The sequence below is a fragment of the Numida meleagris genome, unplaced genomic scaffold, assembly GCF_002078875.1.
Source record: "Numida meleagris isolate 19003 breed g44 Domestic line unplaced genomic scaffold, NumMel1.0 unplaced_Scaffold180, whole genome shotgun sequence".
NCBI lineage: Eukaryota > Metazoa > Chordata > Aves > Galliformes > Numididae > Numida > Numida meleagris.
Window position 1 is genome coordinate 412,073 of NW_018363597.1, and position 12,241 is coordinate 424,313.

A 12,241-nucleotide genomic window follows, 5' to 3' on the forward strand; every position below is an offset into this window, starting at 1 on the left:
GTTGAGTTGGGGATGGGATTGAGTTGGGTTGAGTTGGGGTTGGGTTGGGTGGGATTTGGGGTGGTGTCAGGGTTCGGTTGGTTTGGTCTGGGGACGTGCAGGCAGGCCAGGTTCTCTGTGCCTGGAGAGCAGATGGTGTCTAGGGCTCGGGCCTCCCGTGGGGGTCCCGCAGCACTCGATGCCCCCCCATAGACCACCACACTGATCGGGCTGCTGAAGACGGCGCGGCTGCTCCGCCTGGTGCGGGTGGCCCGCAAATTGGACCGGTACTCCGAGTACGGGGCAGCCGTGCTCTTCCTGCTGATGTGCACCTTCGCGCTGATCGCGCACTGGCTGGCCTGCATCTGGTACGCCATCGGCAACGTGGAGGGGCAGCGCATCGGCTGGCTGCACTCGCTGGGCGACCAGATCGGCAAGCCGCTGAACGACAGCAACCCCCTGTACGGCCCCACCATCAAGGACAAGTACGTCACGGCGCTCTACTTCACCTTCAGCAGCCTGACCAGCGTCGGCTTCGGCAACGTCTCGCCCAACACCAACTCGGAGAAGATCTTCTCCATCTGCGTCATGCTCATCGGCTGTGAGTGCAGCGCCGTGGCGGGGGGGACGCGCTGGGGGGCAATCACGGGGCAGCACGTGAGCGCGTGTGGCAGAACACGTGTGCGTGTGAGCGTGCACTGCGGAGCACGCGTGCGCCCATCTGAGCACAGGTGTGGGCATGCATGCGAGCGCTGTCCCCAACCCGACGCCATCCCCGGCTCCATGCGTGGCACAAGGCATGTGCTATGCGGGAGCGCGGACAGCCCCCGGGTGCGTGCCCACGTGGCTGCGCGGCTCCCCACGCGGCGTGGGGTCTGTGGGGCAGCGCCGCCCCCCGCCCTCACGGCTCCTCGCCCCGCGCAGCCCTGATGTACGCCAGCATCTTCGGGAACGTGTCGGCCATCATCCAGCGCCTGTACTCGGGCACGGCGCGCTACCACACGCAGATGCTGCGCGTCCGCGAGTTCATCCGCTTCCACCAGATCCCCAACCCGCTGCGCCAGCGCCTGGAGGAGTACTTCCAGCACGCCTGGTCCTACACCAACGGCATCGACATGAACGCGGTGAGCGGCGCCGGCCCCGCCGCGCCCGCTGCCGCCCCACGCGCGCCGTGACGCCGCGTCCCCGTCCCCGCAGGTGCTGAAGGGCTTCCCCGAGTGCCTGCAGGCCGACATCTGCCTGCACCTGAACCGCAGCCTGCTGCAGAACTGCAAGCCCTTCAAGGGAGCCACCAAGGGCTGCCTGCGCGCCCTGGCCATGAAGTTCAAGACGACGCACGCGCCGCCCGGGGACACGCTGGTGCACGCCGGCGACGTGCTGACCGCGCTCTACTTCATCTCGCGCGGCTCCATCGAGATCCTGCGCGGGGACGTGGTGGTGGCCATCCTGGGTGAGCCGCGGGGCCGGGGCGGCTGCGTGGCCGCGTGTCACCGCCGTGGGCTGACCCCGCTGCCCCGATCCGTCCCCAAGGGAAGAACGACATTTTCGGGGAACCGCTGAACCTGTACGCGCGGCCGGGGAAGTCCAACGCCGACGTGCGCGCGCTCACCTACTGCGACCTGCACAAGATCCACCGCGAGGACCTGCTGGAGGTGCTGGACATGTACCCCGAGTTCTCCGACCACTTCTGGTCCAGCCTGGAGATCACCTTCAACCTGCGCGATGTGAGGGCGGGGGTCCTCGGGGCGGGGGGGGGAGGGGGCATGGGCACCACGGGGACATGGTGGGGATGCAGCACAGCGGCGCTGGTGGGGACGGGGCGCTGCCGGGTGGTGCCACGCGCTCCCCATCCCTGCGCTCCCGTCCCCGTGCCGTAGCCCCCTCCCCACACCCGGGGGGGTCCGTGGTGCCACCCCCTCACTGCCCCCTCCCGCAGACCAACATGATCCCCGGTTCCCCGGGCAGCGATGAACTGGACGGCGGCTTCAACCGCCTGCGCAAGCGCAAGCTCTCCTTCCGCCGCCGCACGGAGAAGGGTGAGGGGCCAGGGGGATGCGGGGGGGGTGCGAGGGCCCCGAGGGGTGCCATGACCCCCCCTGTGTCCCCCCCTCAGATGCGGAGGCCGCCGGGGAGCCGCGCGGTGGGCAGAAGGCGCTGAGGCTGAGCAGGGGCTGCCAGGCGCCGGGAGCCCCGCGGGGACCGGCCGAGTGGGAACCGTGCCACTGCAGCTCGCCCTCCAGCTCGCCGTCCAGCGACGAGGATGAGCACCCCGCGCCCACCCCGGGGGCTGCCGCTCTCTCGCCCTTCCGCAGCCCCCGGCCCAGCGGCGAAGCCCCCGCAGCCGCCGACAACGAGGAGCGCGAGGGCAGCGACACGTGCAACCCCCTCTCAGGTGGGGATGGGGTGCGGAGGGCTCCTCGCTTCCCTGCTTCCTGCTCTGCGTGGGCAGAGCCCCGCGAGCATCTCCCAGAGCCCCGTCCCCTGCCCTTCAGCCTCTGCCCCTCACCTCCATTCCTCCCCCGTGCTCCTGCATCCCTGCTCCTCCTGCATCCCCATTCTCCACGTTCCCACATTCCTGCTCCTGCATCCCCCCTTCTTCATCCCCCCACACCACGCTCCTGCATCCCCCCCGCCACGATTCTCCATCCCCACTGATTCTGCATCCCCATACTCCTGCATCTCCGTGCTCCTCCTGCATCCCCATGTCCCCTGTTCCTGCATCCCTGCTCCTCCCCCACGCTCCTGCATCCCCCTGCCGTGGTCCTACACCCCCACTCCTTCTGCATCCCCATCCCCCACGCTGCTCCTGCCTCCCCATACCTCCTCCTCCTGCATCCCCACATCCCATGCCCCTGCATCCCTTCTTCTCCCCCATGCTCCTGCATCCCCATTCCTTCTGCATCCCCCTCCCCCCCTGCCCCTTCCCCTCCTCCCTCCACGCCACCCGCACCACACCGATCCTTCCCCCCCCCTCTCCTCCCCCAGGAGCCTTCTCGGGGGTCTCCAACATCTTCAGCTTCTGGGGGGAGAGCCGGGGCCGGCAATACCAGGAGCTGCCCCGCTGCACCATCCCGGCGCACGCGGCCCTCGGCATCCCGCTGCCCTCCATGAGCCGCCGGCAGCGCTCCGAGGTGGAGATGCGCCTCGACCTCCTCCAGAAGCAGCTCAATAGGTACCTTAAAGGGGCGGGGAGACCCCCGGCAGACCCCCCGATCGCCCCCCGGGGGGGCGATCGGGGGGTCTGCCGGGGGTCTCCCTGCCCTACAGCCGTGCCCTATAGTGGGGAGCCCCCTGCGTGCCCCGACACGTGTCCATCTGTCTGTCTCCAGGTTGGAGACGCGGATGGCGGCGGACATCAGCTCCATCATGCAGCTGCTGCAGCGCCAGGCTGCGCTCGTGCCCCCCGCCTACAGCACGGTCTCGTCCCCCCATCAGCCCCCGGGTCCCCCCCCGTGCCCGCTGCAGCCCATCCTCCCCATCACCCCCATCCAGCCGCTCTCTCAGGTGAGCGCCCCCCAAGTTTGGGGCGGCCCCCTCTCTTGTGTCCCACCTTTCAGCCCCACGCTCAGCTGGAGTCACTCCTGTGCCCCCCAGGTGTGGGGTACCCTTGCTCCTATGCCCCATACTGCATCCCCGTGTTGAGCTGGGGCCCATGCCCTGCCCCTCACGTTTGGGGCAGCCCCCCTCCTAGGCCCTATTTCCCTTTCTTCTTTCCCCATGGTGAGCTGAGGTGACTCCTGAGCCCCCCAAGTTTGGAGCAGCCTCTCTCTCATATTGCATTTTCCAGCCCTACAGCAAGCTGGGGACACAGCTGAGCACCCCACATTTGAGGAAACCCTTTCTCTGAACCCCATTTTCCAGCTCAGTTGAAAGCTGGAGGGACACTGCTGACCCCCCCCGTTTGGGGCAGCCCCTCTCCTGTGCCCTGTTCCCTTCTCTTCCTTCCCCACGGTGAGTGGGAGTAACTCCTGAGCCCCCCATGTTTGGGGTACCCCTTCTGCTATGCCCTATCCTGCAGCCCCATGGTGAGCAGGGACCGTTGCTGAACCCCCCAGGTTTGGGGCAGCCCCTTTCTCATGCCCCATTTTCCAGCCCCACGGCTCTCTCCCGTACCCCACACAACCCATACCTGGGGGGTCCTACCCCACGCCCTCCCTGGCGCCCTGCAGCCCCTCACCCCGCTCTCTCCTGCAGGTTCCCAGCTTCCCAGTTCCCCCGGAGCTGCGCGGCGCCGCGGGCCCCCCGCCGCCCCCCGACGTGGTGCTGCTGCTGGAGCCGTCCCCACGCCGCCGCTCGCTGCCCGGCCCGCTGCCCCCCGCACAGCCGCTGCACAGACACTGCTCCGACCCTGGCAGTTAGGGGGCAGCGCGGGACGGGGCCGGGACCCCCACCCACGGACGCGGGACCCCGTCTCCAGGACGCCGGGGTCACGGCTGCCGTCCCCACGGACATTGCGCCCACGTTAGCTGGCCTAACCCCGGGCCGGGCCACTGGCAGCGGGTGTGGGCTGCTCCCGCCCTTCCTCCTCCTCCTCCTCCTCCTCCCCATAGTGCTGCAGCGGGGGGACGGAGGAGCGGGGCGGTGTCCGTGTGCGCACGTGTCCGTGTGCGCACACATGTCCGATGCACACGCCTGTCCTTGTGCGCAGATGTGTCTGATGCGCACACGTCTCCGTGTGCGCCGTGCGTGTCCGCGTGTGTGTCTGCGTGCTGCGGCCCCTCTGCCCCGTCTGCTTTGTGCGCACGTGGGTGCACGTGGGGCCGCGTGTCCGTGTGCTCGCCCCTATGGCGACGCTGCGTGTGTCCGGGTGTGCTCCTGACATGCAGGGTGCAAACACGCGTGTGCTCCGGGCATGGGGTGGGCACGTGTCCTCGTCCGTCCGCCGTGGGGCCGCCGTGGGGCAGCGTGTGACTCCGGCGTCGTCCCCTCCCTGCGCTCCCTCCCCACGGCACAGGGGGTGGGGGGGCCCTGCCGTGCCGCCGCACGCACAATGTGGTGGGGAGAGCCCGGGGGTGCAGGCAGGGTCCCCCTGCAGCCCCCCGCCGTGCGTGCCGTGTTCGTGCTGTTGTCCCGTAGGTCTCTGTGTGCCCCCCCCCCTCCTTTTTACACCGCCCTGCATGTCGCCTTCTGCGGTAGGAGCCCCCGTCCCGCACCCCAATAAAGCGGACCGAGGACTGCGGTGTGTGTGCGGTGCGCTCAGGGCTGGGGGGCACAGCTGGGGACCCATGGGTGCAGGGGGGAGGGCCGCAGGCGCACGGGGCCTGGACGGACACAAAAAACACGGGACGACCGCCAATGTGGGCACCATGAAATATTGCAGCGTTGAGGGCCCTGTGCACGCGGCCCCACAGATCCGAGGACGACGCAGGAGGCACCGCCTGACCCCCCCATGGCGCTCACACGAGCCAGTAGGTGCCATTGTAGGAGAAGGGCTCCGGTGCCACGCAGGGCCCCGCGCTGTCGGGGGTCCAGCGCTGCACCTCCAGGCGCGTGAAGCCAGGGTCCTGCGGGCGCACGATGACGGCACCGCGCGATGCCACCGACGGGTCCTCGTCGAAGAAGTTGAAGGGGCGCAGGAAGAAGCCGACGCTGTTCCCGGGGGTGGCCGTGTTGGGGATGTCCTCGGCGTGCGGGACGTGCAGGAAGCCCACCGTCACCCAGGCCACCAGGTCCTGCGCGGGGAGACCGCAGCCATCAGCGCAGCACGTGGCGCCGGGACCCCGGCAGCCCCCCCCCGCGGCCCCCACCCCTCGGCACCTGGTCCTCGATGCTCTCGTCGTTGCGGATGAAGCTCTCGAAGCTGACCGCGGGCTCCCAGGGGTTGTTCTGGTTGTACAGGCTGCTGCTGGACGCCTCGCTCTCGCGGTGCCGCGTCACGGCCAGGTGGTACCTGGGGGGTGTTGTGGGGGACGGCGTCAGCCCTGGGGCAGCGCATGGGGCTCCACGCCCCCCACCTCCTGCCGGCCTCACCTGCCCCACGCGACACCCTTCTCCTCCTTCCAGCCGCGGGGCAGCACGCACCCGGCGTGCGAGTGGTGCTGGATGCGGTAGCTCCGCGCGTGGCCCCAGCGGTTGCGCCGGCGCGGGTTGGAGAAGAGCAGGTAGCGGGGCAGCGGTGCGCCCAGCGGGAGGGCGGCCTGGCGCTCCGTACGGCGCGGCTGCCGGCGCAACCAGGGCTGCACCACGCGGGCGCCGGGGCTCCACGGGTTGGAGATGTTCTCGAAGCTGATGTCCATGGTCTCGAAGCTGTTGCCGGTGCCTGCGAGCGGAGAGCCCGTCAGCTGCCGACAGCGGCACCTGGGGTCCCTCGGTACCGCGCAGCGGCCCCGTCCCCGGCGCCTGCGGCCGCACCTGCCACGTCCAGGTCCACCTTGTAGTGCACCAGGTGCGTGTGCACGTTGCCCAGCACGTGGCTGTGCACGCGGCTGCCGTAGCGGCGGCCCCGCGGGGTGTAGAAGGTGGCGTGGATGAAGCCGGTGGCGTGCACCTTGGCCTCCAGCACGCCGTTGGGGTACAGCAGCACGTCCCAGATGTAGTCGTAGTTGTAGACGGTGGAGGTGGTGCGCAGCACCAGCGCGTGCCCCTCCAGCCCCGCGTAGAAGTGGAACCCCCCGCGGAAGTCGCTGTCGAAGTGCCGCCGCAGCGGGACGCCCGTGGGCAGCTCGAAGACGCAGAGCGCGCGGCGGAAGCGTCGCGGCCCCTCGGCGTCGTACAGGTGGTGCACGTCCAGGAAGGTGGACGCCTCGGGGCAGTCGATGCCAGGCGCCAGCTCGTAGGTGACGGAGCCCATGCCCCAGCCGGCGTCCAGGTACTTGGTCTGCATGGCGGCCGGCGTGTCGCCGCCGTAGAAGGCGACGGCCTCCTGCACGCTCACCTCGTAGGCCACGCGCTCGCCGTCGAAGCGCACGTCGAAGAGCTGCAGGCCGGCGGAGGAGCGCAGGCGGAAGGCCAGGCTCCAGCCGCCGTACTCCAGCCGGTTGCCACGCAGCCGGTAGCGCCGGCCCTGCGGCTCGCACACCTTGGCCCCGTGCACGTCGGTGGCGGTGCCGGTGGCGAAGCGGCCGCGGGGGATGTACGTGGAGAAGAGGTGCGGGCCCGCGGGGTCGGACAGCCGTGCCACCGCCAGCGTGCCGCGCTCGTAGCGCTCGGCCAGCTCCCGCGGGCTGGAAAAGAACTGCCCGTTGTACCAGACGCTCTGCACCGCCCAGCGGCGCGGGTCGGGGTCGCGGTGGTCCAGCAGCAGCTCCAGCCCCACGGGGTGCAGGAAGTAGCCCTCGACGAAGCGCTGCAGCATGAACCAGGTGCGGCGCTCGCCGGGCGCCAGCCCTCGGGGCGCGATGTCGGAGAAGGTGAGGCAGCGCTGGGAGCAGTTGTGGTACCAGAAGCCGGTGGTCTCGCGCAGCAGCCGGGTCAGAGGCTCCGTGGCCGCCGCCAGCGCGCGGTGCAGCAGCTCGTACTCCTGCTGCGTCATGGGCCGCGCGGAGAAGGGCACGGAGCGGCCGCCCTTGAAGCGCAGCGGGCGGTAGGAGCGGGGCCGCGGAAGGGGCCCGACGGCGAACTCGGTGACGTTGGGCTCCGCCTGCGCCCCGAAAAAGATGACGGCCCGTGCCTGGCGCCGGGGCGCGGGGCCTCCGCCATCCAGGTGCCGCAGGGCCGCCCGCTTGCTGGGGGGCAGCAGCTCCACCAGGAACAGCGTGTTCTGTGCCAGTGTGTCCCCGCTCTGCGCCGACAGCCCCAGCTCCGGGCGGCCCCGCAAGAAATCCCGCACCGCGCGCAGCTCTGCCGGTGTCAGGTCGGCGAAGATGGAGGCTTTGTCCGGCGGCGTGGCCGTGGGGCTGGCGTGGGCCACCGCCAGGCACAGCGTGGCCAGCGCCCAGGCGAGGCAGAGCGGCCGCATCATCCCGGGCACCTGGGGACACAGCCTGGGAACGGGGCGCGGTGGGAGCACGGTGCAGGAGCTGACCCCTTGCCCCACACTGCTCAGCCTCACGGCGCTCCGCCTCTTCTGGGACCCCCACCCACGGCTGCTCCACAGAGCGGGGAATACGCTCCCCCAGCCCAACACTGGCCCCACACTGTGCTCCGCGTGGCAAAGGCCGCCCCGTCCCACCCCGCAGGGCCCGTGCCGTGCCCACAGCTGCACCACCCCCCGGTCCCTTGCACGCGGGTCCTGCAACACGTGGGGTGGAGGTGGAGGGGTCCCAGGGGTCTGGTACTGGGGGTCACAGAGCAGGCACACACAGCAGTGCCTGAGCAGCGACGTGCCCAGCACCCAGCAGTGGTTTGCACAGAGCAGTGACGTCTGCGGGGATGGGGCAGCCCAAAGCAGCAGCAGCAGTGGGTCTAGGGGGGTTAAATGTGCACAACCCCCAGGGGGATGCCCAAGAAAAGGGTGTCAAGGCTGCAGCTCTGGGGGACCAGGGCTTTCCTGTGGGGCTCCTCCATTGCCCCAAAGCGTGCAGACAGAAGCCTGTGGGATCGACGTGGGGCGGCCCCACATGCTGAGCCCCCCAACCCGCTGCTCACCTCCCCGGCACCCAAGGCAGCCCCTCCGAGCTCCCCGCACTCACCTCGCGTGGGCACCACTCTGCCCCATTCCAGCCCTGTCCCGGCCTCGCCGCCCCCCCCCGGCTCCTCCGCCCCCCACGGGTCAAGGCCAGAACGGGGTTGCAGGGTTCAGCAGCGGCGGTGCCAAGCGGGGAGGGGCACAGCACCCGCCCCCCAACGCCGGGAGCTGCGCTCTTTATGGCCTTTCCGCGATCAAACTCCAGGTTCAGGGGAGATAACAGCAGAGATAGGCACGGGACTGTCCCACCCGTGCCCGTGGCTTTGTCCCGGTCATGCTGCATGGGGAGGGGGCGGGGGGGGGGCTGGAGGTGCTGCCCTGACTCCCACATCCCCGCCCCATGCCCCCAAAATCAAAGGGCCCACATAGGATGCGCCCACCCCCAAAAATCACGCCTCCATTTTATTCTCTCGTGATGCTGCAGTCTGCAGGGGGCCGTGGTGTGGATCCCCACCAGGAGGGCCGGGAGCTGTGGGGCTGGAGACCCCCAAAGTACTAGACCCCCCCACACACACAGACCTATGGGGCTGAGATCTCCGTCCCCTGGCAGCTCCATCCCCTCCATGGAGCTCAGATCCCCTCTATGGGACCAGGACCCCACCCCAGTGGGACCAGGACCTCTCAAGGGTCCCAGTGGGACCCCACCCATGGGCCCAGCCCCTTCTTTGAGCAGCACAAGGGGCTGCAGCTCAGACAGGCTCAGTCCTGGGGGGTGGTGGGGGTCAGGAAGTGAGGCCCCCACCCAGCAGCCCTGCTCCGAGGGTCCCAAGCACTGCACGTGTCTCTATGGGCATGGACCCCAGCGAGCCCCGTGTCCCCATGTCCCCAGACCCCACATGTCTCGGTGTCCCCATAGACCCCACTGAACCCTGTGACACCGGATTCCATTTCAAGGGCTTTTGTCCCATTTGTACATCCCCGTCACAGAGGCCAGGTGCCAGGAAAACCCCCAAAACTGTAACACCCATCCCCAGGGTACACCCATCCCATGGCTGCACCCATCACCTCTTCTCAACACCCAACCTCACGGCAACACCCAATGCCATGGCAACACCCATCACCTGTCAGCAGCACCCGCCCCATGGTTGCACCTATCACCTGGCGACTCCTGGCCCCATCCCCATGGCACACCCCCATGGCAACTCCTCGTGACTCCTCATGACACTGTTCCCTCAGGCCCTGCCTCCTGCACCCCATGGCCCCACCCCACACCCTTCCCCCCATAGCAGGGCCCGCAGAATGGTGCTGGTGGGCTCTGCGGGGGTCATGAGGCCACACCTCCATGGTCAGTGGTGACAGCACTGCTGGAGTCACAGCAGTGCAGATGGTGTTGGGGACAGCGCCTGGAGCTGGGACGTGGAGATGGGACACGGAGATGGGGCATGGAGATGGGATGTAGAGGTGGGATGTGGAGATGGGGCATGGAGATGGGGCATGGAGATGGGATGTAGAGGTGGGACGTGGAGATGGGACATGGAGATGGGACGCGGAGATGGGACATGGAGATGGGATGTGGAGATGGGACGTGGAGCTGGCACATGGCACTTGAAGCCAGGCACTGGAAACTGGGACCTGCAGCTGGGGACCTTGAAGACGTAGTGCTGATGTAGCCCCCAATGTGGGGAGCCCCAGAGCAGGAGGACGTGGTGCTGGGTAGTGCTGGTCACAGCTGTGCTGGGAGAGCGCTCTGTCTGGGTTTTAATGTCTGTGGAGCAGAGACAGCGGCTGCAATCCCACTGAACCGCAGCAGCACAGCGAGCACAGCTCCCGCAGAGCCCACGGCTGTGCTGCCAGCTCAGACGCGACGAGGATTTGTTCTGGCTTTCCCTCTGCTTCTATAAAATGTCCTGTTTCTATAAATGGACCCCACGTGAGGATGCCTGGAGTGAAAGGAGCCTTTCAGCAAACCCTGCCCCGCGGGCACCCATCGATGGCGCAGCGGGAGCCGTTATCGGCTGCATGCAGCACACAGCAGCGGCCCGGCAGCTGCAGGGAGCGCGGGGCGATGCTTCCTGGCACCGCTCAGCTCCTGGGGCAGCAGCTTCGGGAGGCAAAGCGCTCGGGGCCCGGCAGCCCCTGCCATGGTGCACGGTGGGCACTGGTGTTGTCACCGCACCGGTGCCGCTGTGCTCTGCGGATGCATCCCTGAGCACCGGCGTGCGGGAGCTACTCTGGGTGTCCTGCCCAGGAAAGGGGAGAGGAGCGGTCGGTGCGGCCCTTTGGTGGCAGGTGGCACAGCTCTGTCCTTGTCCTCGTGGTTGGTGGCACACGGCGGGGTCTCTGGGAGCTGGGACTGCACGGCCAGTTCTGCAGGAACCCCAGAGAGCCACGGCCATGGGGACAGCGCGGCACCCCCGGAGGAGGAGGAGGAAGAGGAGAAGGAGGTGGAGGGGACCCAGCAGCTCCTGCCCGCAGTTCTGCTCAGCCACGCTCAGCTCCGCTCGCTCTGAACATCCGCCGTGGGTTGCGTCCCCATCCCATCTCCCGTGCCTCTCACTGGTCTCCTGGGCTCGGGTCCTGCAGTAACAAGCAGTTATTTCAAAGCTGACATCGTGAGACCCCCGTCCCATGGCCCCCCGTGCTGCTCCCCCCCCCGCAGTGAGGGCCAATGTGGAGCAGCTCAGGGTGGGGACGGGCTCAGGGGGACCCAGGGGCGGCTCAGCGCGCTGCGGCACGGCCACGTCCGCAAGGTCTCGAGCACGTTCCCACCGCTCCGCTTCGTGTTTGCTGCCATCCCACTCCAACCAGAGCTTCCTGAATGCCCCGTGCCCACCGGGCGATGCTCCAGGGCCGGTCCGAAGGTCACCGTGTGACGCAGAGGGTTTGGCCGTGGCTGTTTTCCGAGCGGTGGTGGCCGCGCGCTGCGTCCCACATTGGACACCAGCGGATGGGCTGGGAGCTCCCTGCTGGCAGCAGAACCTGCAGGGAGAGGGGACACCGGCTCAGCCGAGGCATCAGCACCAACTGCACAGGGCTGGAAGGGGCCGGGCACGGCGGGGGGCTGAGGACCGTGGAGGAAAGAACAGCCCAGAGACATGAGCAGGAAACCCCCTGTGCCGAGCGTGCCACCCCCCTGGAGGACACCGTGCACCCATCCCACTGGGTGCCACTGGTTGTCCCCGCGCTCTGTGGGTCAGACACAGCTCCTCTCAGCCCCATCGCTTTGCTCCGGCTGCTCCTCCAGCTCGGAGGTGCCGGGCCGAGCATCGCGCTGTGCCCCACGCGCCCTTGGGGCTGTGCGCTCCATGAGGCGGTCGCTGTGGTTCGGTTCCCCCCCTCCTGCTCCGCAGCCCCCAGCTGCTCCGGCCATGCTCTCGCACCAGATGTGGTTTTTCCCCTCATTTCGTAACCGGAGTCCTCGAGATAACAGCAAAGCAGATAACGGCCCGGGAGCTCTCTCGTCTCCTCCACCAGCTGTTTGATTCTTTTGACAGAAAATCCTCCGTCACTCAGAGCTTTTACGAGCTGCCGCCTCCCCGGGCCCTAGCGCAGCGCTTCATGGGAGGGATTCCTCCCACGGCACAGAGAGACCTTTCCCAGAGCTCCTCTGTGCTGCCCAAGCACTCTGCTCTTCATCCTGGGCAGCAGAACAACCCTGTGATGTCCCTCAGCCTTTCCATCAGTCCATCCCATCCCATCCCATCCCATCCCATCCCATCCCATCCCATCCCATCCCATCCCATCCCATCCCATCCC

The 12,241-nt window shown here is 68.4% G+C and overlaps 3 protein-coding genes across 13 annotated transcripts in view; 1 reads left to right on the forward strand and 2 right to left on the reverse strand.

Annotated features, from left to right (window-relative positions):
• The window catches only part of KCNH2 (potassium voltage-gated channel subfamily H member 2), a gene marked incomplete in the record, with an annotated part of 51,920 nt that extends 46,764 nt beyond the window's left edge, over positions 1-5,156 (forward strand). The window contains 9 exon segments of the mRNA XM_021382131.1: positions 193-580; positions 904-1,103; positions 1,177-1,429; positions 1,510-1,703; positions 1,916-2,015; positions 2,093-2,371; positions 2,965-3,151; positions 3,309-3,483; positions 4,174-5,156. Of these exon segments, the coding sequence (XP_021237806.1) occupies positions 193-580; positions 904-1,103; positions 1,177-1,429; positions 1,510-1,703; positions 1,916-2,015; positions 2,093-2,371; positions 2,965-3,151; positions 3,309-3,483; positions 4,174-4,338 (1,941 nt within the window).
• An 83-nt stretch (positions 5,157-5,239) lies between these two features.
• On the reverse strand, positions 5,240-7,972 carry AOC1 (amine oxidase, copper containing 1). The gene is made up of 4 exons (XM_021382136.1): positions 6,331-7,972; positions 5,950-6,238; positions 5,737-5,869; positions 5,240-5,651 (listed from the first exon to the last, which is right to left on the reverse strand). Exons 1-4 carry the CDS (start codon positions 7,877-7,879, stop codon positions 5,376-5,378), a joined length of 2,247 nt encoding a protein of 748 aa, XP_021237811.1. The 5' UTR covers positions 7,880-7,972; the 3' UTR covers positions 5,240-5,375.
• A 2,230-nt stretch (positions 7,973-10,202) lies between these two features.
• LOC110390712 overlaps positions 10,203-12,241 on the reverse strand; it is a 6,382-nt gene continuing 4,343 nt past the window's right edge. For 5 of the 11 annotated variants that reach the window (XM_021382146.1, XM_021382152.1, XM_021382145.1 and 2 more), the window contains 2 exons: positions 11,866-11,969; positions 10,203-11,464 (listed from right to left, as the gene is read on the reverse strand). In XM_021382146.1, the coding sequence (XP_021237821.1) occupies positions 10,399-11,464; positions 11,866-11,969 (1,170 nt within the window). In that variant the 3' untranslated portion in view covers positions 10,203-10,398. Of the gene's footprint in view, positions 12,123-12,241 lie in introns of all 11 variants that reach the window. The other 6 variants (XM_021382147.1, XM_021382154.1, XR_002433833.1 and 3 more) reach the window with 5 other exon arrangements.

Bases quoted from the DNA above. Each gene is read 5' to 3' on its own strand.
- AOC1 (XM_021382136.1), bottom strand. From the start codon at position 7,879: ATGATGCGGCCGCTCTGCCTCGCCTGGGCGCTGGCCACGCTGTGCCTG. The intron at 6,239-6,330 runs GTGCGGCCGCAG...CTCCGCTCGCAG, and splicing joins GGTGGACCTGGACGTGGCAG to GCACCGGCAACAGCTTCGAG. The intron at 5,652-5,736 runs GTGCCGAGGGGT...CTCCCCGCGCAG, and splicing joins ACGAGAGCATCGAGGACCAG to GACCTGGTGGCCTGGGTGAC.